Raw genomic sequence first — 23,685 nt, 5'->3', positions numbered from 1 at the left:
TCTCCCCAACTAGGCCTTCCTATATTTTTGTAAATCCTATAATATTTGTAAGTATGTTTTACACACGTTAAACCAAAGTACACGTATCAGGGATTATTCATCATCGCTCATTTAATTTAGCTAATACAACAATTATGTTTACTTTTCTACTATGCAACATGTAACGCAGAAATCTGACAGCTAATCAATAATGTTAAGTGATTTACCGTGAAAAGAAACTGCTCTGACAATGAATTTCATATTTTTATTGAATTCAGGTAACTAAAACAATAGTATCATGTACGTGTGTTGCCGTATTAAGTGTAATCATTTGATGTAATATAGATAAACGCTTGTTGTTATATTATCATGTATAATGTAGTTTTCTGTATTGTGTTATGGTATGTTCTGCTATGTTATGCCCATCCAAATGAGATCTTATTATGTGTCCTGAGTTCAGTGTCTTGCATGTCCTTGCTTTGGTTGCCTGATGAACAGACTACGAGTGAGACTGACGCTTCCTGCCTCTCCTCCTCTGGAAGTACGACCCTCTCATCCTCCATCTTCCCTCATCCGCTATTCTCCTCCTCACCTCCGGCTGCTGAGCACAGGTATTTGTTTAGGAATCTCTCAGTGGAAATTATGCTCCATCTCGGGCGCTCCCTATCAACACACAATTATCATGGGCAATCATGCAGAACAGCGCTGAATTCAGCTGGGAGTCTGATGACATTACTGACTGCAAGGCCCGTCTTCTTCTGGAGGTACTCTGCACCACACCTGCATTAAACCTCCCCATGCCTCTCTCTCTCTCTCTCTCTCTCTCTCTCTCTCTCTCTCTCCGGTGCTCCATCCCTCTCTCTTCACATCTCTCACAGTCTCTTACTTGTATATTGGATTGAGATTTTTGTTATCTTATTAGGGCTTCATTTAAACCAGGACGTCCAACAGACAAAATTTCTGTTCACCGGGACAATTGGTTGAAAGGACGACTCTAATCAGGCCCGAGACAAATCTAAATCCTTATCTCATGATTTGTCGATGTCAGCACGCCCCTTTGGGCCGGCCTTGTGACCTGTAGTTGTTTTCTTCGCTGTAGCTTCCCATGTGACTGAAATGAAATGTGAGGGAGCTTCTCTTGCTCAGAGTGCAGACGGATATTTGAATTTTCAGGAATTTGGAAGTGTGAATCTTGTTCCTAAGTGTCCTCTGTGAGGGCAAAGTCAATCTCACAAAGTAATGCCTTACATTGTGTCTCCCCCCCTGCATTCTGTGGCAAAGCACAGATGCATTTCCTTACGTATGATAAGCATATTATAAAGCTGGAAAGGCACAGAGTTGATACAGACACATGAGAATCGACACGGGAGTCCATTCAGATCCTGATCAAATGCTCCATTCATGAGTGAAATTACCGTGCGTCTGTCAACCAAGGTGTGAATTATTTCATCTACAGAACCTAACTCTGAAATTGTGATTAAATGCAGAACGCCACATACTCCACTCACAGACTGGATGAGCAGAATAGGAATTCTGCCTCTAAACTGAACCCTAAGTGAGACAGCACTGCCCTCTTGTGGTGTCTCTGCTGAATGTTTTGTGATTCCAGACCTTTATTACAGTGATTCCATTACGTTGGATAATTGCCAACAATAATTAATCTATCCCATGTCTACAATGCGTCCCTTTGATCGTCAATAGAATTTAACGGTTTAAAAATCAATGATCCTGTGACTCAACTGTTGCACAGAGAAATACATTCGTTATTTTGTCCTCTTGAGCCTCGTCTCTGGAATAGGACAAGTAACAAAAGTTAGAAGCTTTGAAAAGTCAAAGCCTTTTTATTAGCAAACAGAAAACTGACAGAAACATTTAGGTGGACAGACATTATGTCGGAACCTCATAACACACCTAACAGCACACGTAGAAAAGACAAAAGACTAAATCAGGCAACATAAACAGCAGCTACATACACTCAACGTGAAAATACATTGAACGCCTGTAACTCAATTTATAAACAGAATAAGCTGTGCGGTACACAAACTGGTTAAACAATAAAAAAGAGATTTAAAATATAGATATGGAGAAACTCTAATGACCGTAGCAGAGTAAACCTTCGTACTTCATATTCAGTTACTCACCTGATAAAAAGTGTTTAGTGCCAACGGCCGCCACGTTGCCATGATGACTCCGATTAATGAAACAAAATACAAAGAAAGGTAAATACAAAAGATGATGTGTGGAGTCTGACACCGCCTTGTGCAGAACATACTGAGTTGAGACAAATGTGCTGTCCTACTGTAGTAAATAGTCACCAGAATATGAAAGGAGGATAAGGCCGCGGCTAAAAATAGTGCCCCAACAAATACACTATGCTGTGTGAACAACAACTATAGCGCCCAGACCTTTGAAGGACTTTTTAATGCTTATTTAAGGTTATTTTTTCTGCTTTTTAAGTTGGTGACCAATATAAATCAGTAACAAAACCTTTGGATTTTGTCTCTTCCCAGGATTTGAGGACAAAAACAAAAATATCAAACATTTAAATCTTTTGCAAACACTGTGGCCAACAAAAAAAATTGCTATTTCAGGATATACAAAAAAGATCATGCCACCTCACAAGCGATTTTATTCTGCACTTCTTTTACACTGTACGAACATACAAGAAATAACAGAATAATTTGTTCTCAAGCTGACAATAAATGCTCCAAATAACAACATTTGCTTAATTTACATTTTTCTGAGCATAAACTCACAACCACCAACACACAAATTAAAGCAACGGTGTTACGCACAGATATTTATGCTGTTGGTGCAGACATTTTGAGAATAGCAGAGAACCGTGTGTACTGTGACACGCGGTTCAGGCTGTCGTGATGAGATTACTCAGCAGTGGTCTCAATGATTTCACCCTGGAACAAACTAAAAACACTCCAACCACCTCAAGCCCCCACCCTGCTCCACCTTGCTCCACCCTGCTGCAGCTCGATGTCAGTGGCAATGGATCTGGATGCTCCGGCCAATGAGGAGGAAAAGAAGGCCGGCCAAGAGGCAGAAGAAGATGCCGATGGGGGCGAACATGAAGGACAAACCATAGTTGAGAGACAGCTGGAAGTCGTCACACAGAGTGGAGCGCTGGTGGCGAACGTAGTCATCGACCACATCCAACACCTGCACCCACAGCACGTACATCACCACCACGCAGAGCAGGAAAAGACCTAGTGCACAGAAGGGTGGCAGAGAGGCGGATTTGATCACAAACAGGCAGCAATTATTATTCACCAGTGGTGGGAGAGGAACTTGGATCCTTTATGTAAGTAGGACTACCAACACATATACAATTACAAGTAACCGTCTGAAAAATATAACAAAATACAGGAGTTTTATTCAATGTACTGGTGCTAAGTGCCACTATATGTCATTGTTTATTATATATAACATTTTTATGTTGGAAATACATGAAGAACTGAAATGAAAGAATTTAAGAGGCTTACCAGACGCCAGGAAGAGGCCGCCTCCAGCTTTGTACAAGCGGGCGCTGGCGAACGGAGCCGCACAGATGATGAAGAACCCAGCCAGCACTACAGCTGCCACACCAATAAGCATAAAAATGCTCCAGAAGCCTCTGTAGACTGGACAACCGCAATGTTAGTCAATTGTATCGCTGAGGATACACAGCTCAATCTGTTCACAGAGGCACATCTGTGTAGATGAACAGACACTTACTGATTGCCGAATCGTGCTCCGTGGCATTGTGGGTCTGAGGAGACACGGGGAACGGGAAGAGGTAGGCCTGCATGCAAACTTTTGAGTGAGGCTGATTGGCTGGAGAGAAAAGGAAAATAAATCAAATTGAATGTTAATAGCGAGCACACACCGGTTATTTGCCTCCACTGGGTCATAATTACGCAAAACCCTCACGAGGACCCCTAAGTGAAGGGTGCTGTGACTATGAGCCCCCATTCAAAGTCCCCATCAGAAAACAGACGAGCCATTATCACCTGACCGACTACCAGGACATCATGGTGTCATGAAAGTTTTATAATAAAAAAACTGACATTCAATCTGAATAGTGAGAGAGATTAGGACAATTTAGGAGGAATTGGAGCATTTATTTAACTACATAAACACTTGTAAGGTCACATTAATGTGACAAGATAACATACAACCCATAAAACATAAAATGCTTCTTAATAATGTATCAATGATCATGTTGTTATTCTGTTTCATAATAGTAAAAAGACTGTAGCAGCGTGCTATACCACTTCAATACTTGTTGAGACAACGGCAGGCCAACGACACGCACAAGGGTTAACCGTCTGAACAACGCGCGTCACTTACTGAACCAGAGATGCCACATCAGGTTGTCGTCACCCGCGTTACCTACAAAAGAACACCTCCAGAAAAAGCCTTCATGGTACAGAGCAGCACTACTGCCTTCCTGCAACACTGCATCTCCATCTCCACGCTGAAAGAAGGAGTAAAAGATAGAATAATCATGTATTACGTAATAAATTCAGAGTTTAAAGGTGTGCAGGATAGGACAGGATTTGTATATGCAGATTCATGAATGGACCTCTAACTCATCTGTGGAGGTGATCAAAGCCCGGGAGATGTCTCCGTACCAGGTGTAGAGTGTGTCACCACAGTGGCAAAGAGCAGCTGCTTAGTGAGGTCAAGGGTCGCGCTGAGCGAGCTCCTCCAGCCTCATGTAGGTTTGGTGCATAGCGAGCGTGTAAAGGGTCACTGGTGGTAAACCTTTTTGCACAGGAGCCCAAAGTGACGGTTATGGCTTCCACACAACACCTCTCAGAGTAGTAAAAGCAGAGGCTCCGAGCTATGATGACATTGTACCCTAAAGTTTCACTAGTCAAGGTTATCAATCACAATCAGAGTTTGTCTTATTTTGGTATCAGCCCAGTTGAACGAGGACAGTGTGAAGACAAACCAGAGGGGTCAAAAAATGTACAACTTTGTAACAAATCACAAATATATGTTATCTTTATATTTTTGAGATATTTTGACATCCATACACGTGTATATTTCTTATGATATACTGAATAATTTTAGTTTTTTGGTTATAGATATCTGAGCAAAATAATTTAAGAGAAACTCACTTCACATAATTTAACTGTAAATTAAATTGAAGTTGAGGACCAGTACTGTGTGATGCTAAGAATTATACTAACTCTCTCTCCGTTTCATGCACTAAAAATAATACTTTTGTTTCTTATAATTGGCTAAACATATATAGCAGATCTTCATATTGTAATAAAAGTGTGTACGTGCCATCACTCTGGTTTTATTGTGGTGATATCATGTCTCTTTTCCAGTTTCAGTTCCTAGGTATGTTTTAGTCTGTGACATTTAATACAGTATCATACCACTGGGACTACTGGAATTTGCATTTCTATCTCAGGGGCACAAGTTATTGCCCAATCACTGCAGAGCAGCACACACGTTACATTTAACAGTGTCTGATTACATGAAGACAACAATCGGAGCAACTGCTTGTTTCTATGAGAAGAAGTGACTTTGATATAAACGTTTGATAATGTGACTTCATAACGTACACTAATGTTTATGTACTACACAAAATAGCACTGTCTGTCACCTAATATTAGTTAGTGGGGTTTCAAACATCCTCATGGAAACTAATCTTCAAGACATGGAACAAATTACAACTGATCTTCCTCTGCTGCTGTTTGAAGTCCAACACCCACCTGCACAGATCCGTCCAGATTCGGGGGGCAAGTCTCTGAGGCAAGCAGCCAGTAATCGGTTCCAAACGAGAGCAGGATGAACACGGCTGCCAACGCCCCAAAGAGCCCTGCAAAGAACAAGGCAACGCTGAGCTTCATGGTCCGGGGAGGAGCAGCCACCCGGCTACTGGATGCACACGCTGGGGCTGACTTTCTTCTTCTTCAGCTACAATGCGAACGTGAGAAAAGCAGAGGTGGAAGCTCCAAGCTCATCCACCGAGGTGCCTGTTTATGTTGATACTGGATACTCGACTCTTCTCCTGTCTCTCTGTCTGTGTTATGGGAGGACAAGGCTGAGCACATGACTCCTCAGGACCCTGCCAGGGTCTGCAGGCTGCTCCTCAACCCCCCCCCCCACTCCCCTCCACCCACCTCCACCCACTCCCACCCACACCCAGGCGGCTATTTCTGGGGTCTGACTGAAGGCGGCTGCTTCAACAACCCCACTGTGGTGCTGAGTGTGTGAAGCAGTTGGGGTGACTGTGAGGGGAGGGGATCCACGCAGAAATAACCGGTGGCAACTGGACACCCATCGTCTGCAAGGGAATGTGAGGGCAGGGCGAGACTGAAAGGACGGAAAAAGACACACATGTGAACGCACACATCAGTTTAATTTCCAGTAAATGGGGGAGTGTGACCATTACTGTAAATGTTCCCTTACTTATTTTCAGTTGCATCGCACTCTAAGAAAACAGAGGTTATCATCATTTGGTACTTTATAAACAGTTAAATTGATCATTTTAGATATAACGCCAATATTTAAAAAAACAGAAAAAGACTATACGTATTTCTAGAAGAAATAACTTGGATGAAGAACAGAAAAACTCATTTAGAAAGTAACTTAACAGTAAACACTTTGACTTTATTGGCGTTGACAGCGAAAACCATTTGGACAAGTTCTGTGCGGTCATGAAGCTGTCATCGTTTAGCAGTGGACCCACATAGCAGGCAAATTCACACTGATGTGACCGAGGCATTGCACCCACATTTGGTGCTCTGTAGTGTGTGTGTGTGTGTGTGTGTGTGTGTGTGTGTGTGTGTGTGTGTGTGTGTGTGTGTGTGTGTGTGTGTGTGTGTGTGTGTGTGTGTGTGTGTGTGTGTGTGTGTCTGTTACTCAGACTGAATGGATCTTTTTGCCATAAAGGAAAAGATATATTGTATATTGTAAAACAACAAATAACAATCTTGTAAATAAAAATCCTTATCAAATCATAGTATTATAGCGGTTCCTAGTTTTAACTCTGTTGCACTCATTTACTGTATAGCTGTAAAAATGTGAAACTAGTGGTGTGGAATCGATTTTATTTATTTGAAGTGCTTCATAAACTACAGTAAAGTACTGCAAGTACTAAATACTTAACTTGTATTACTTTACGCTAGAATGTGTAATTTTGCTGTGAAACAGGAATGCCAGTAAGTTTCTTCAACACCATCTTTACTGGTGCAGTTTATAATGCGTTGGACTTCCTACATTGTCCAGTAGATGGTAGAAAAGTGTCTAATCTGAGTTTAGGTCAGTCCTAAATGTTACAGCTCAAAACTAAAATAAAAACTATATTTAGACGACAGTTAAAAATAGGTATTGGTCAGAAAATGTATAAATATATTGTATATGTCAACAATAAAAAATAAAATAATAATTGTAATTAACGTAACATTGGTCATTTGTTTCGTGCTTATCAAACACACGCGCGCGCGCACACACACGTATTAACCGATTCAGTAGTGTGACGTCAGTGGGCGATACCAGCTGTCAGAGCGGCCGCGGGGGGGGATCATAAAAAACAACACGGCAGTTCAACACCTGAGAGATTAACTACGAGTCGAATTGTCGGTGTCATTCCAAAATGTTCACTATCTCTCTAAGACCCGCCGTGTTTCACACGTGCAACATCCCGGCACACGTTTAGCACCGAGCCGTATCTCCTCACTTCCGGCCCCGGACACCTCCGCCCGGAGCGGACAGGAGCTCGCTGCTGTGTCTGGATAAATCAGGGTCGAGCTTCCCTTCCGGCTCCAGCCGTGCTGTCACATCGGGAGGATGAACGACCATAGATGTAGCGCCTCCTTCCAGAAACCCAGAGGACGGACGCGGATCATACAATGCATCTATGTGGTGGGCTTCATGGTGAGTAGCTGGTGGAGATGTCGTCATCGGGGGATTTCAGGCTTCATGTTTTCATAACTCAGAGGCGTGATGTAAAACAAAAACAAACACGTTTCACTATTCCGTTATTGGAAATATGCTTCTTGTTCAAACTATACGAATGATTATATCAAGGTTTCTTCTAGGTGTTTTCAGGGTATTAAGGATGTATTGATGTCTTAAAGGCTGTGTACTATTCCCTTTAACCGTATTCTTACGCTTGTACAGATGGCTGAATCCCCAAACACCCACCTGTCATACATACCTGCAGTCCTATTTCAAATCTTCATGCATGGTTTGTGAAAACGTATGCTTGTCTTTGCAGTTTTTGTTAACTGGAGGAAGACATTTTAGATTTGTAATAATAATGTAATATATTTTAAAAGTGCAGTGGTGGCTCTAAATCCAGCACTGACTCACATGAAATCACATGTGCTGTGATTGTGGCATATTTTAAATTGTTTTGTCCTTTAAAGATGCATCAAACATACTTTTAGGGGACTCTGAATTACAATAAATGTTATTTATGTTATTCATCACCATTCGGTTTGCACATATAAAGATATCACCTCATCAGGTGGGCAGCTACTAAATGAGGTAACTTTTATGTATCATGGCAGGCTGTGGAAAGACCTTTGAGTGTGTTAAGGTTGGCCTCTTTATTGGTCGCTGCCAATAAAATGTGCTGCAAAAGGACGGGCACTTCCTTGAGTTTAAAAACTGTAACTGTATGATATTCTAAAGGAAGGGTAAAATCAGATCTGCAGTCATTCTTTGAAGCCGTTTTTTTACGGTTAAATTAAATTATTATCTATTTATTATTATTATTATTATTATCTAATTAAAGGTGACTAAGAGAATCCAGGCGGCTCCAGTCTTTGGCTGGCGACGAGTTAACAATAAGGCCTCTGACAGTTAGGCAATTGGTTAATGAACAGTTCCAGAACACTGTATGAACTGCTGTGGGACTTCAATAAAGAGTTTGGCAAGAGCTGCACTCGTCTCAGCAACGGAATGAGACTCCGAGTAAATATTGTTGAACTATATTCTGCATAGCAGTTTTACATGTTTTTCTTCTTCTGTTCAGAGGCGTGTGGTGTGATGCAGTCCTGATAGCGACGGGCTCATTCCTGCTCTTTTGTCTTTAACTTCCTTGTTTGCTTTAGGACTTGTTTGGCGTGAGCATGATCATACCTCTGCTGAGCCATCACGTGAAGGCCCTTGGAGCAAGCCCCACTGTGGCTGGTATTGTAGGTAAAGTGTCATTTATTAAGTAACACCCAAGCAAATGTACTCCGGGGTCATGCATAATTAGGCAGAAAATAGACAGGCTGAAAAATAATCAAAGGTTTGGTCAAAATGTTTCACAAAAAAGTCTCATTGAAGTGAAAAAAGTATGAAGAAACCTCAGGGAGAAGAACAGCAGAAGGATCCCAAATGCGAGAGGTGATGTCATAGCTGCAGTTATTTCAGACACCAGGTCTTCGTACTGCTTACACATGAAATGAGTATTAGATTAGTAGGAAGATGATGGGGAGGTGATTTATGATATTATTTGATGATGGAAAATAGTAATTAGTTTTAGATGAAATGTTAAAAACATTGTGTCCCTGAGCTTTAGTCAGGTATGTGTGTGTGTGTGTGTGTGGGTGTGTGTGTCTGTGTCCGTGCTTGTAATAACCGATAATGTCCTTTTTTTCCTGTTTTGTAACTGTAGATATTTAATTGTTGCACGTTGTCTTCAAGTGGGAATCCAAACTAATTCTGGAACTGTTTGCAGGAGCTACATATGGGATCTTACAGCTCTTCTCAAGCACAATAGTTGTAAGTATTGACTTTTTTTCTGTAAATGTCTCTAACCTCCATCCAGCCTCTCCTCATGGACAAGGCATGCTCACTGTCAGTTGCCAAAGTGGTTGCATTCCATGTCATCTCTGGCATTTTGTGAAAACAATAAACACTGGCTGTTAACAAACTGGTCTCTGCACATTCACACACACAGTAGCTAAAACCAGTTAGCTGGAGACAAAAAGAGCATCCCTCTATCACAGGAATATAGGTTCTTATCCTTCCTCTGAAGGACACGGCGGATTCGTTCTCTCGGTGTGTCTATCCGTTTTTTAACTGTTGCATGAAGTCGAAGCCTTGATGATTGAAACCTTGTCCAAACTGTTAAGACGTACTAGAAAATGCAGTCTATGTACTTTACAACAAGCACGGCATCTGACACAAGACTCTCAGCTTTCCACGTCTTTCTCCTGCAGCCTAAAATTGGTTTAATGTTCGGGGTCATGCGACGAATTAGACAGATAGGGAGTCAACTGTTGGTTCCCACGTGCAGACCGGCTGAATCTTGATAAACGTAGCGATACATGAACAGCAGGGACTCTATGATAATCCCATCAGGCTACACCCAGAACACAGCAAACTCAATTGGTCCTGATTTCATTATTTCATCACGTGCGTGTGCGTGCGTGTGTGTACGTGTGCGTGTGTGTACGTGCGTGTGTGTGTGTGTGTTTGACGAAGAGACAGATGCAGGGTGCATCCTTCCACTAGTTGTTTCTTTTACCGAATGAAAAATTGAGTTGGATTTGTCTTTGTGTGTTATTTCCGGTGGCGATTATATTTGATTCTGTGTGAAGGTTCTGGTTTTATTAAACCTCCCTGTCAGTACCAATAAACTGCGCACAAGTGAGACGACGCTGTGATTTCTTTGACTGACGTAAAATCCCCAACAGCAGTGTTGAGCAAATTACAATTTAATGAAAATTGGAATTTCAGAATACAATGAAAAATGTTATGCAGTATACAAAGTTCCTTTTACCAATGTTTTGTCTGACGGAGAAAAGCCTTGAACTAGCGTCCTCTGATGCAAAAGCTCCAATGTTGGTTTCCCGTGTGACTGTCAGGGGAGCTGGAGCGACGTGGTGGGCCGGCAGTACTCTCTGCTCACCTGCCTGCTGCTGAGCGCTCTGGGCTACGGGCTGCTCGGCATGTCCACCAGCATCGCTTTGTTCGTCCTGGCGCGGATTCCCGTGGGTGAGTCTCAGACTAGTGAAGGCGTTTTGTCGTGTCGCAGTTGGGAAAATCACAGGTTTAAGTAATGAAATGAACAATGGTTGGTTTCCATTTAGCTTTTTTTAGTTATTAGTAATTCCTGGTCTTTTTCCCAATACGTTGACATGACAAAATGGGTTCTGTGTAAATGTTCTGTTGACATAAGTTGATCTGTGATTAACAGTTTGTGCTGCCTCAACCGAGGGTTTTTCCCAAAAAATGTCACATAAATCCAAATTAGGATATTTATTTGACCGTGTGTGTTTCCATTACTCACTCATGCTTTGTTGTTAAGTGCAACAGTTCGTAATTTGAGTTTATAAATAGACCTTTAAATAATATTAATTTGGTTGCTAATTCTTCATTCACGTTATAGGAGGGAAAAAAACAACATTGTTACAGGTGTCCTGTTTCTTGGCACCTGGTAACAATACAATCTTAGTTCGTGTTATGAGAATGTACTGTATCCGAAATAACCGCATTCCCATCATTTTCACAAGGCCCCCACCTCCATCTGTAAAGCGAGATTAGTCACTCACTGTGCGTTGACTGTTTTCTGTCTCAGGGCTGTTTAAGCACTCCCTGTCCATCTGCAGAGCTCTGCTGTCCGACCTGGTCTCCGAGTCAGAGCGTCCTCTGGTGATGGGACACTTCAATGCAGCCTCCAGTGTTGGCTTCATTCTGGGTCCCGTGGTGGGCGGCTACCTCACGGAGCACGAGGGCGGCTTCTATACTTCCTCCTTTACCTGTGCAATCATCTTCCTCGCTAATGCAGGTGAGTAGATTTTAGGAGAGAAATAACCGATTTATTGTGTTTTAAGTAAGTCTTTATCTCCGATTACGTGTTTACCCTTGCAGGGCTTGTATGGATGCTACCATGGAGCGAGACTCTCATTCACCTGAATGGCAATGACTCCAGGAACAACGCAAGTAAAGGTTGTCATGACAACAACTGCAGTAAGTCGGTCTGCAACGGCTCTCATGCAAATAGTCACGGCCGAGCGTCGGCACCGGAGACGGACCCGGACGCCGGAGCTCCGCAGACACGCCCAGTTGTTCTGGGGGGGAGGAAGGCGTCCCCGCTCCAGCGTGCCTGGAGACAGCTGTCCTCAGTGGGCTCCAAGATCCACATGGTGGCCTCCTCTGACATGTGGGACCTCTTCCTCATGCGTCTTCTGATGGCCTTAGCCATCATGCTTTACCACAGCAACTTCTCTCTGGCGATGGAGGAGCGTTTCTCACTCAAACCCAAGGTGACAGGTTATCTGATCAGCTACAGCAGCACCTTGGGGGCCCTGGCGGGTTTCCTGGTGGGGCCCGTCACCCAGCTGTATGGGAACAACATGCCTGCTCTGCTTCTTCACTCCACAGTTCTCACCTGTTCACTCATTTTCCTGTACGCCGCGGCACCCAGTGTGTCGCAGGTGCTGCTCACGTCCACCTTCTTCGCCATTTCCACCACTATCGGACGGACGTGCATCACAGACCTGGAACTGCACAGGGGAGGGGTCCAGGCCAGCGGGACTCTGATCGGAGCGGGGCAGTCTGTGACAGCCGTTGGCCGAGTCCTCGCCCCTCTCCTCTCTGGCCTGGCCCAGGAGTTCAGCCCTTGTGGCCCCCCCAGCCTGGGGGTGATCTTAGCTCTTGCAGCTGTAGGTTTAATGCTCATTCGGATCCCCAAATGGGACAGGAAAGGGATGACAAAAGAAAGCCGAACTGACTGAATTTATTTAAAATCATGGCAGATCCATCCCACGAGAGATGTGCTCGTATTCGCGAGGCGAGTTGTGTGGGGATAAATAGCAGATTCACAGTGGGAATGTCCTGCCCGGATCGACCTGGCGGTCGTGTCCGTAAATGCGACCGCATCACTCTGTAAACGGCTCGTCACCACCAGCACTGCTGCACATCTCTCAGGAAAAGCAGTTTCAAAACTCAAGTAGTTCAATTGAAGTGAAGTCATAGATGAGAAGTTTAACCTGCTTCCCACTGTGCTAAAGTTTGACCCCAAAGAAACATTAGGGCCTTGCGCCGGCACATAGTGCCGCGGACCGCTTTGAAACAATGCACACTTTATTTTGAATGTAATTCTCTAAGCAATACCTGGTACAAAGTACTCGGAGTTACCCGTAGCGGTAGATCACACTGTTGTTTAGAAGTACGCAAGTCAGTTAGTGATTTGTTGGAAACATTTTACCTCAATGCCAGTCGTTTCTATGAATGCACTGCTTCCAAATGGTTCCTACGGTGGTATGTGGCCAAATCTCTGTTCCATAGATTTGTTCACTCTTAGGATATTTTTTTAAATGGGACATATGCTAACATGCCGGCTCATACTGGTTTCTACTGGAGCATATTTTTCACGTGCTTATGGTCGAATGTCTTAATATACCTGTAGTCCCCCTCTACCTGAAGAGGTCCTTTTCAGCGCTCAGCCCCCCCCCCAAAAACAAAAGGCTGTTGGAGATACTCCGATGGGTGGCAGTGTATTAAGTGCATTTGACATAGGAAGGGGATCAAAATCTGAATGGATATTTGTATTTTGTTTTCTGGTGTAAGCAGCCCAGACACATTGACTGGGTTGTCTTATTTTACAGTTGGTTTAATCTGTCCCCTTTAAGTTCAATTTCAACTGTACTGGACCCGCTGTTGTTTATAAGCCCCCTTGTTAAGAGGGAGAACTGTACACATTTCTGTAAAGCTGTCAGTGAATCCATGAAGTACAAGTACTAAACTTTTTGTATGAGAGTCTTGAGTTGTAAATTAAACTGATATAAGTGCTTCATACAACTCTGTAACAGGCCGTACTTACTTCCCTCTTCCTCTCTGGGCAGCGCCTTCAGTGCCACATATTTTAACTTGCATTGTGTCTATGGTTTGTTTAAGAATACTTGATGTCAGCTTCCAACAACATCATATTTATTACAGAAAAATAATAATAAAGTGGCCCCAGACTCGTGAGGTGCATCAATGTAATGGACAGAAGAAGGCCTCCAGTTTGTCCCAAGAGTACTTTGTACTGCACAGCAATAGTTCCTCATGGCCTAAATATAAAAACGTGTATCCTCAACTATACAACTGTCACTTAGTATTACATTCATACAGTATAATATTTACATAGATATATAATTACTACAAATAAAAATAGTTTAAATGACGTAGTCTATAAAATCCTACAAGAAGTTAAAGTTTTGAAAATCACATTTATGTGAATAGGTGAAATAACTGCACAGATGAAATTGTGCTTCTTGTTTGGTGGACACCTGACTTTGAGACATCACTATCTACTTAAGAGGCCGGCTCACTTCTAACAAAGAAGGAACAGACCTCCAGTCATCATCTATTTAGAAATCACGTGGAGATCCTGGAGCTGCTTCAGAGCCGGAGTCTGTGGCAGTCCAGATGCTTCTACTTCTTCGGCTTCCACTGAGGCCGCCTCAGCAGAGGGTTTTGTGCTGCGTCTTCTCGGGGTTCAGCAGCCCAGCTAGGAGCTGGAGACAAAGGCTGCGGCTCCTCCTCTTCCTCTTCACGATGCCCGTTTCTAAAGTTATCAGCGGAGCCTCTTCCGTTGTCGGCGGAGGAGTGGTGGCGCTGGGGAGCAGGAATGCGAGGATCCCTGGAGGAGGAGGAGTTTGTTCTGGACGTGCCCCGCGCCGCCCTGCGTCTGTCCCCCACTTTCTCGTCCACCACGTCGACAGAGTGCACCTCTGTTAGGGTGTCCAGCCTGCGTAGGGGCATCATGGCTCGGGAGGAGGAGGAGCGAGCGGGCTGCACCAGGCGAGAGCGCCTGGATGGGTATGCCGCCTCTGACATCGTTTCCTCATCGTCTGCGACGGGGGAAGATCATAGCCAAATTATAAAAGAACCTCAGGTCACCGGAAATAGAGATTTACCTCAATAATAAAGCTCATTAAGATGCAGCCTGGACAGTCATCACCAACGCATGTTGTGCGGCCATTGAAAAGCTAAACGTGAATGTGGTTAATTTTGCTGATAATTAGTGATAAAATGAATCCTGTGGACGGACGAGAATCGCTGAAATGTCACTGGCATCCTGTTAACCACACATCTAGATGGGCTGAGCCTCAGGTTCTATCATTTTAGTCTTAACGTATACAGTGGCTTGAATGAAAAGCTCAACCAAGCTGATAAACCAAAAATACATGATCAAGCTTAATTTTCTGAGAGACTGAGAAAAGCCAAACAAGGGAATCTTGCATTTAAAAAGATGAATAAATCAAAGTAGGAGGTGTTTAACAGGGAAAACTGAACCTTAGCTCACCTGCGTAGCTCGTCATCCCAGGTGGGAATTTTGAGTCCAGGCTTTTCCCAGCAGGAAGAGAGAAGTATTTATGGGATTTTGGTACCGCCTGATAACATGGGAATCAAACAGAAGAATTTTAAAAACTTGTATCATTTGGGACGCTTCATCTCAGGGTGGCTGAGAGATAAACAACCTCACGAGGTTAAATACTGCCCTCCCTGGCCTCTCTTCCTTACTTCAACTAAAGGGCTGAAAACACACAAACTGCACAAAGTCAAGGCCAGCCAATGACACAGAGCTGCTTACCGAGGACTGAAAGCTGCCCGGTCGGAGGCTGCGGCGGATGCTGGCGTGGCGTCTTATCAATATCTCCTTGCTCTGGCTTTCGTTGGGCAGCGCATGCTTGGTAGTGTACGCCACCGTCTGGTTGAAGAAAACAAAAAAGCACAACATGCGACATTATTACACAGCAGATTTAAACCTCTCCGCTGGCAGATCTTTATCAAGGTGATTTACAAGCAGGCAGGATTTCCCGTAAAAGTAACATCAACTAACAGACAAAAGGAGTGTTAAAATTCCTTCAGCTCGGATTACTCAACCAAAACCGGCTACACCTGAACTAAAAGGGTCCGTGTCTTTGTTTGGTATTTTTGCAACTCAGGCTTTGTAAACTTCTCTGTCAACAGAGATCTGTTGGACCTGCAGCTATTAGTTAGATCGAGAACATGAGACAAACGGGTTATTCGGACAAGATCAGAAGCACATGGTCCCTTATGTTTGTGTACACATCAAGGCGTCTCCGTGGGTGATGTCATTTCACTGATGGAAAAGTACTGGAGGCCACAGTATGTGGTTATGCAAAACAGCGTCGACTGTCAGGATAGACGCATTGAGCGCTGTGAAGGCGTCACGGAAAGTCCAATGTTCCGGTTTGTCAGTTTGTAAAAATGTGTTCACCTGATAACTGACAAACATGTCAAACCAACAGTGCTCACTGCGTTTTAGGTCAAATAGTTTGATGCGATGTTCTTGACAACTTTCATGCCAGAAACTTGATATTCACGTAAAGAAAAAGAACAAAGGATTCAACTACTGAACATGGAACATTTTGAGCACGTTGATTGGTTGATCCATGCCGGCTGCATCCACTGTGTGAGCAGCTGGAAGCTCAACACACAATAACAGCAAATGGGAGACTGGTGGCCTTTACTTTATCTAACGGAGCCCAATCGAGCAAAGTGCTTCTAATTTGTGCGTGTTGTTTGTGTTCCCTGTAGTGGTAACTGCTGCATTAGTGAGGGTGGATGTGGCCAGAAGTTTACCTGAGGTAAAGGATCGACTGAACGTTTAGAAAATGCTCTATTACAATCCCTTCAATACAGCTGAAAAAATAAATACATTTAAAAAGTGTAATCAGCTGATGGAATTACTTTTCCGTACTTTAGCCTAGTGGTTTCAAAACAGAAGAAATTGGACTTTTCAATTAATTGCTATGAAATGTGCTCTATTGTACAACTAGTTGCCTCACAGATGCATGGAGTAATAAAATAAATATGAAACATAGCGAAGTACAAAATAGAGATTGTCAAGTAAAGTAGAAGAAGAAGAAGTGCACATGGCGGTGCACACTATTAAAGATTATTCAAAAACTCACGCGTTGCCTGATTTTGTACATGTTCTTGGACAGGATGTCATGCATGTTCTTCAGGTCAGGAGCCAGGAACTTCCTCTTTGGTTTAGCCGAGCCCTTCTGTTTCTCACTAAAAGACACGTGGAAAGAAAAAGAGACATTTTATTTCCCCTTTGATCTGTAACGGCGGTACAAGCCAGCGGCGTTATCACCAGAGCAACAGAGAGGCGTGAAGAAGGCTTCATACTAGGGAGAGACAACGGACGGAGCGGCGCTGATGTCCCCGGACACATCGTCCAGGATCTCCATGGCGTTCTGCAGTTCCAGCTTCTTGTACAGCGCCACGATACTGGACTCAGCGCGGTTGTCTCTGATCAGGATCTTCCGCAGTATTCGGTTGTTGAACTTCATAAACCTGATACGGAGAGAGAGAGGGGGTGACGTTGGTCAGGATGGACAGGCCCTCTCGCAGTATGATGCTTTAAATACAGTATAAGGTTTGTGTTTTACGCCACAAACTCTAGAAGAGACAAAGCAACAGGACGTAACTAAAAGGTTTTAAAATATACGTCCAATAGCAAGAAAACCTGTATTGCATCTTGTTGTGCTCATTTATTTGTGTTGTTGTTGTTATGTTATGTTATGTCAAACCCTACATCCCTACCCGCACTCTCCGCTCTGCATCTGCAAAACTACTCGTCCCTCCCTCACTGAGAGCAAAACACTCGACTAGGTCTCGACTCTTCGCTGTCCTTGCGCCGAAATGGTGGAACGCGCTCTCTGAAGACACCAGGACCGCAGAGAGCCTTCACATCTTCCGCCGCAAACTAAAGACACACCTCTTCAGACTCTACCTCGACTAAAGACTAACAAATTGTAGCACTTAAATTGTACTTGTGACGTCACTCATCTATAGCAAATTGTAAATTGGCTTATTTGAGGAAATTGCACTTTCTTGTTTCTTGTTCTCCTGAGTTTGTACCCTATGGTTGAATGCACTTATTGTACGTCGCTTTGGATAAAAGCGTCAGCTAAATGACATGTAATGTAATGTAATGTAATGTTAACGTTTTCATAGTGATCCAGCCTTTAATTAGTTACTCTGCAATACTATGAGTCTGTTTTCGTCATCGTGCTGCTGTGACACAGCATGGAATTGTCTTTCCCTGTTCTCCCTCCTGTTAATGCTCGGTCATGTCCGTGCTGCAGCAATCTCCACTTCTTGCTTGTTTCGGAGGGTTTTTTGCCCTCTGATCTTCAGTAATGGGACGATCGATTGGGATTGAGGCCATGTGACTGACCAGATCGATCAAGAACATTCACATAGATTTCATTAGTGGAGTTTTGAGGAAGCTACTTTTAAGTTAAATTAAGGTCAAAATAAAAACATTCTCACTCAGACAGTCTTTGTGAGACTAAAGTGTGAAAGTAAACTCATTTAAAATACAAAGTGAGGTTTGTTTTTTTTTACAGAAAACCATAAACCAAAAGAAAACTATGCCCTGAAACCCTCATTGTAGTATTTAAGGAAGAAAAAAAGGCCGGCACTGCTAATGGCGGACGCTTGACCCGACGCCAAAGTGGGATTGGCTGAAAACATTCCCACACAGTAAACAATAGCATTGTCAAAAAAACACTCAAGGAGGAAACTAAGAGCAGGTAAACATAACCGCCACCTCTCTGCCAGTTTCACTGCAGATTATTTTCTTTGAGCGTCATGATATGAAGCGATCACTACTGGAACACTAAATAGGGTATGTGGTAATAAAAGCGTCTTGTTCTTGTAGCAGAATGAGCACACTTATGGGAAGGGAAAGCTCTCACTTGTCCTTCCAGTAGAAGTGGCTCCACTGCCCACAGAGGTCCTCTATGCCGGCTATGGTGTGGTCCATAATCTGAGAGCAAAATGAGACCAGTCAACGCTGTGCACTAAATAATAGACAGCACGCCGCAGTTACAACGATCACTATCCGCAGCGTACTCTGCAGTGAATCTCCACATTGATGGTGTCAAGATTGCGGTTGGTCCTGCGGACGTTGATGAACTCGATCAAAGGTCGGATACTGATGCCCTGTGGAGGAGGAAGCAGAAGATGGATTCAGCATAAGACGGGAAAAAATAAATTAGAGGACGTTGTCCAAAAGATGTATACAGTCGCTAATAGAGGAAAAGACTGTTCTGGTTCTTTTGAGGGAGAAAGACTTTAATATTTCTGGTTTGGAATTGAGTCTGGAATTGAGTTGCCTATAAAAGCATTGTATCACAATCCCACTAAAGTTAATAAATAGTGAAATAAATTCTTATTTGATACTTTGAAAATTGTAAAATGCTTCGCGGGCAGCTACTCACCTGGAGAAAGACGGTGAAGAGGATGACAGCGATGGTGGCAGTGACAAACAGCTGCTTGCGGCCGATGCTATCGGGAAGAGTGAAGACCAAGGCGAAGGAAATTGCACCTCGTAGACCACCGTAGGCCAAACCAAATTGATCCTTAAAGTTAAATGGAATGGTGCGGAAAGGGTTGATGATCTGAGTCAGCACCAAGACACCTGTGATGAGAAGAAAAGCAATTTGGGGATGTTATTTTCATGTGTAATCTGCATTTACTGATTAGACTATATAACAATGCTGTGGTAAGTTTTTTTTCACAAAACACATAAGACATAAAACCACATACAAGTCTATTAATGCAGCTTTACAAGAGCAACTTGTAGCTGTAAAAACATTTTGCTGCCGTCTATGGCTTCAAGCCGGATTCAGGGTGCTTTGTTGCAGCACAGTGACGCGATGTTCAGCCAAAGGTTTTTAAATGAATTAATTCAGTGTTTTTGTATTTTATACTGTAGAGGACAAACAGTTAAAGGCTTTGTGAAGTTTTAATATACACAAACATAAGTCGAGTCTACATTCAGTGGTATTGACTGAGACTGAGATCTAATATTTTAAATATTATACCAGGTTCAATACATATAATACACCCTTCTTCTTTCTTAGTACAGTAGGACAGCATTCAACCAATCAAAGTGTGTGAATGCGTGTCCTTGAGGGTGAAACTCACAGGGACCCACTCGTAAGAACATTGACTCGTGGCCCTTTTAATCATGCGAAGAGACAGACGCCAAGAAAAGCAAAAACAACCCCGGCCCTCTCCTTACCCAGACCCCTCCACACGAAAGCAAACAGCAGCGTGAACAGGATGTAGCCCCAGTTCCATTCATGATCTGTTGTTATGGTGACGACCCCCAGGAAGAAGAAGATGAGGGTCTCGGCGATGGAGCCGAGCATCTTGACCACATGGCGAATGGTAGTGCAGGAACGCTGGGAGACGTTTTCTTCCACATAGTACTTCATGGTGAGCGCGCATGTCACAATGCTGCAGAAAAACATTAAGCTGAGGTTTGTGCAGAATTCTTGCAGCATTGGAGCGCTCTGCCCACTGAAACAGTTCATCGGGGGGGAACCCTTTATTCCTACTCACGCCATGATGGACGAGATGGAGAAAAGTTCCGCCACCAGATAGGCCAGGTAGCTGTACATGAATATGAACAGCGGCTCGATTTCTCGGACCCTGGAGGTGAACCTTGTGGTGAAGGCGGCCGTGAAGCCAAACAAGATGCCGAAGCCCATCCCGCCGAACCCGACCACGAAGAACCGCGCCACCCCGAGGAAAACGTCCACTGGCTCCACCACCGGCATCTCCGCCACGAAGTTGAACATGTTGTACAACACCTGATAAAAAGATGTGCACACGGGGCATGCTGAAACACTCATGCACACACGCCGATGTTTCATGTGCAGCTTTGCGTGTGCGTGCACGTGCACTAATGCGAGGGGTCGCGGGGGGTCGCGGGGGCTGCGGCTTCTTGACGACGCAGTTTGCAGATAACTGTGATTTGTTGGAATATTTACTCTGCGCTGTTTACATTTTGATAACCTTGTTTCACCACGCACACCGGATGACTCAGGGCCTCGTTCCCTTTCCTACTGTTCATAAAAAAGAACAAGGGGGACTCACTGCTTTTTCATGCTAGTGTGGCTTTTTTAAATATGCAGTCGAGACTGCACGCATTGACCGAGCGGTTTGAGGGAAAAAAAGATACTTGTGGACATTGATAATGCTGAAGGCTATGGAATTGTAAAAACCTTTTCTTTAAAAAAAAGGGAAAGAAAATGATGTATTTAGGACAGTCCCTATAAATAATATTAATCCATTTATTAAAGTACCAGTAGAGGAGCATGCAACAATTTGGCTCAGTGAAGGATTTGAAGTTATGAAGAGAAATACAGAATATCAGACACACTCTGGGACGAGCCAGAGGAACCTATTGTAATGTCCATGCTGTCCTTCACACCATGACGCCCCTGTAAGTATTTGTACTTTTGGCAAACAATACATATTGATTCATGGGTACAATTCTTCAAAAAGGTGCCTCTTCACTACCTGTCACTACCTGCATCAAATCTGCTACTGTGTATTTAACAAAAGCAGAGCCACGCCAAAGCGAAGTGTGGATGTGTGTGCGCTTCCGTTTGAACGCAACAGCAAGAGAATGGAGGGGGACATTTGAGCATGAAGTCACTTCATTGAAGTTTCAGACAATGAAAAAAAGTATGTGAGCGTTAACTCCTCCCTCACAGCCAAATGTTCCTGACCTCAAAAACTGGTTTGTCCGCATCTGAGCAAACAAGCATCCAACATGACACTGCTCCAGTTTCCCTAGTCCCTTACATCACTTCCAGTTTGTCATTTATCTGTTATCTGCAATCTTGCCTGTGCGCAGACCCACTTTATGTTCTCATTTAGGCATATAAACCTTTAAAAAGAGAATGAACTAATCGTACGCCATCTTGTGAAACCTGAGCGGCGTCGCTAGAGAAAGAACAACAACTTGCTCCTTGCTCTGCGTTTTCATAACAAGCGGTAGTCCTGAGGACAGTGAGTCAACGTGTTGCAGAAAGTCTCAGCTCAGAGTTAGACAACAAATGTGTTTGCTTTGTATTGTTTTTACCCACTCACCACAGTGACGGCATCGTTGAAGAGGCATTCCCCGAACACCACGATGTAGAGCTGCTCGTTCACCGACACGTCCTCAAACACGCTCAGCACGGCCACGGGGTCCACGGCCGAGATGATGGAGGCAAACAGCAGGTTCTCCTGGAGGTTGATGTCCTGCACACCGAACGCCTCGATCTGGCATATGGCATACAGGGACATGCCGATGCCGATGCTGTTCCACAGAGTCCCCACCACTGCAAACCACAGCACCTGCAGACACATGCAGGGGGAGAGACAAATGGCTTTAGAGGAGAAGGAAACATTGAAAAGACGTGGCTGAATGGTAACGGACCGTGCCAATGTTCTCGAAAAATGGCCTGGTGGGCATAAAGTAGCCCGAGTCGAGGACAATCGGGGGCAGCAAGTAGAGGAAGAAGACGTCGCTGCGGAGCACAGCAGGTGGCTCCTCGTGGACAGAGTGCATGATGCCCCCCACGATCAGACCAATGGTGATCAGGAGGCAGGACTCTGGCACCCAGACAGTGATCTTTTTGTACACATGGAAACCTGAAAAAATGAGATATAGTTAAAAATTTTAAAAAAACAAGAACATGGCATCTCTCCTGAAAAGGTAAAAAAAATAATGTTGTATTTTAATCAATCACCAGCAAATGTTACTGTTATTCACCAATTTTTGCGAATGAAGCCAGAAGCACCCAAAGAGTGATCTCAAATGGTATCTGTATTCTTGAGTAATTCATTGTAAACACTGGCATATTCTCCTTTTCGGCATCGGGAAATGCCTGGGGGCCATTGTCAGGCTTAATCGGTGGCAGAATTGTGACCCCGCCGGTTGGTTTGCTTGGGATTTCCCCCCTGGAGCCATGCAGGAGACTTGAACATGTGAAAATGAAGAGTAAAAATCCTCTTTGTCTTGTAATGCTTAAATCCATCGTGCACAAATCCATAGCCAATACACAGCAGTCCAACTGAATATCAATCAATCCATCCGCATTTGGAGTTGATAAAAGAGGGGAAAAAACTAGTGTGAAGAAACGGAGCTTCTCCTTTTAGACTTGATGACTTGTGTTCCTGCTCTCACTCCATCTTCAACAAAGTGAAGTCTTGATGAACTTCGGAACTCAAGGTGGCGTGGTCCGGGTACGTCTCCTTCAAACTGCGCTACAACACACCTGTGGTTTACCTGCGGCGCGTTCTCGACTTCTGACACAGGCCGGGCGCGGCCACGAGCTGTGCTCTGATTGGGTGTCACCTTGCGGCAGATAAAAAGGGTGAGGCGCGGTGTTTCATTCAGGGACCACTTTTGAGTTTCGGTGACACCAGAATCCTGAAGAACACGAGTTTCAACTTTGAAGTGGTTCAGACCGCAACGTATGTAACCGCGTCCCTACAACGCGAATAACTAAACGTATCTATCTTGAGTTCAATGCTCAACACAACATAGAATAAATCAGCGATAAGAGATTAAAATGTGTGCAGCATACGGAGTATTACAATGGCAATATCAGAAATATGTATCTAAACCATTTTCCATGTGGTCTAAACTTTTCAATGCGTTTTGTGTATCAGATCTTCAATTAGGAATATTTTACTTATTACATTTTTTACTGGGTCAGTATCAAAAATGCAATTACTAATATGTGGACTGGTGTTGAATCTCCTTGTTATCATTATGACAAACAATAGGCCTACTACTTTACAAATAAACTAATAATTATTATTACGCCAGATCCACGGGGGCTCGCAGTAAGTCTTTATCTAGCATTACTCGTGTCTCCCTGGTGTTCAACTGACACGTGCATTTCTATTTGGCCGAGTGTGAAAATA

At 43.7% G+C, this 23,685-nt stretch overlaps 3 protein-coding genes across 4 annotated transcripts; 1 reads left to right on the top strand and 2 right to left on the bottom strand.

Moving 5' to 3' along the window:
• Positions 1-2,590: 2,590 nt before the first annotated feature.
• tmem182a (transmembrane protein 182a) lies at positions 2,591-6,225 on the bottom strand. The gene is made up of 5 exons (XM_040202403.2): positions 5,703-6,225; positions 4,321-4,447; positions 3,706-3,804; positions 3,474-3,611; positions 2,591-3,197 (listed from the first exon to the last, which is right to left on the bottom strand). Exons 1-5 carry the CDS (start codon positions 5,838-5,840, stop codon positions 2,971-2,973), a joined length of 729 nt encoding a protein of 242 aa, XP_040058337.1. The 5' UTR covers positions 5,841-6,225; the 3' UTR covers positions 2,591-2,970.
• A 1,274-nt stretch (positions 6,226-7,499) lies between these two features.
• slc67a2 (solute carrier family 67 member 2) lies at positions 7,500-13,737 on the top strand. 2 transcript variants are annotated; one of them, XM_040201689.2, is made up of 6 exons: positions 7,500-7,869; positions 9,054-9,141; positions 9,668-9,711; positions 10,800-10,929; positions 11,544-11,722; positions 11,806-13,737. In XM_040201689.2, the coding sequence occupies exons 1-6, from the start codon at positions 7,845-7,847 to the stop codon at positions 12,669-12,671; spliced, it is 1,332 nt and encodes a 443-aa protein (XP_040057623.2). In that variant the 5' UTR covers positions 7,500-7,844; the 3' UTR covers positions 12,672-13,737. The 2 variants fall into 2 exon arrangements, with proteins under 2 accessions (XP_040057623.2, XP_040057622.2); XM_040201688.2 differs by having other exon boundaries at positions 11,513-11,722.
• A 112-nt stretch (positions 13,738-13,849) lies between these two features.
• slc9a2 (solute carrier family 9 member 2) lies at positions 13,850-23,097 on the bottom strand. Its single transcript, XM_040201685.2, has 13 exons — positions 22,526-23,097; positions 22,190-22,404; positions 21,859-22,107; positions 20,320-20,570; positions 19,997-20,214; positions 19,191-19,390; positions 18,823-18,912; positions 18,666-18,736; positions 17,089-17,256; positions 16,866-16,971; positions 15,518-15,634; positions 15,230-15,317; positions 13,850-14,774 (listed from the first exon to the last, which is right to left on the bottom strand). Exons 1-13 carry the CDS (start codon positions 22,803-22,805, stop codon positions 14,356-14,358), a joined length of 2,472 nt encoding a protein of 823 aa, XP_040057619.2. The 5' UTR covers positions 22,806-23,097; the 3' UTR covers positions 13,850-14,355.
• Positions 23,098-23,685: the final 588 nt, after the last annotated feature.

Source organism: Gasterosteus aculeatus, chromosome 16 (assembly GCF_964276395.1).
Source record: "Gasterosteus aculeatus chromosome 16, fGasAcu3.hap1.1, whole genome shotgun sequence".
Lineage (NCBI taxonomy): Eukaryota > Metazoa > Chordata > Actinopteri > Perciformes > Gasterosteidae > Gasterosteus > Gasterosteus aculeatus.
Note: the sequence above shows the minus strand (reverse complement) of the source record. Positions and strands in the feature narration are given on the sequence as shown.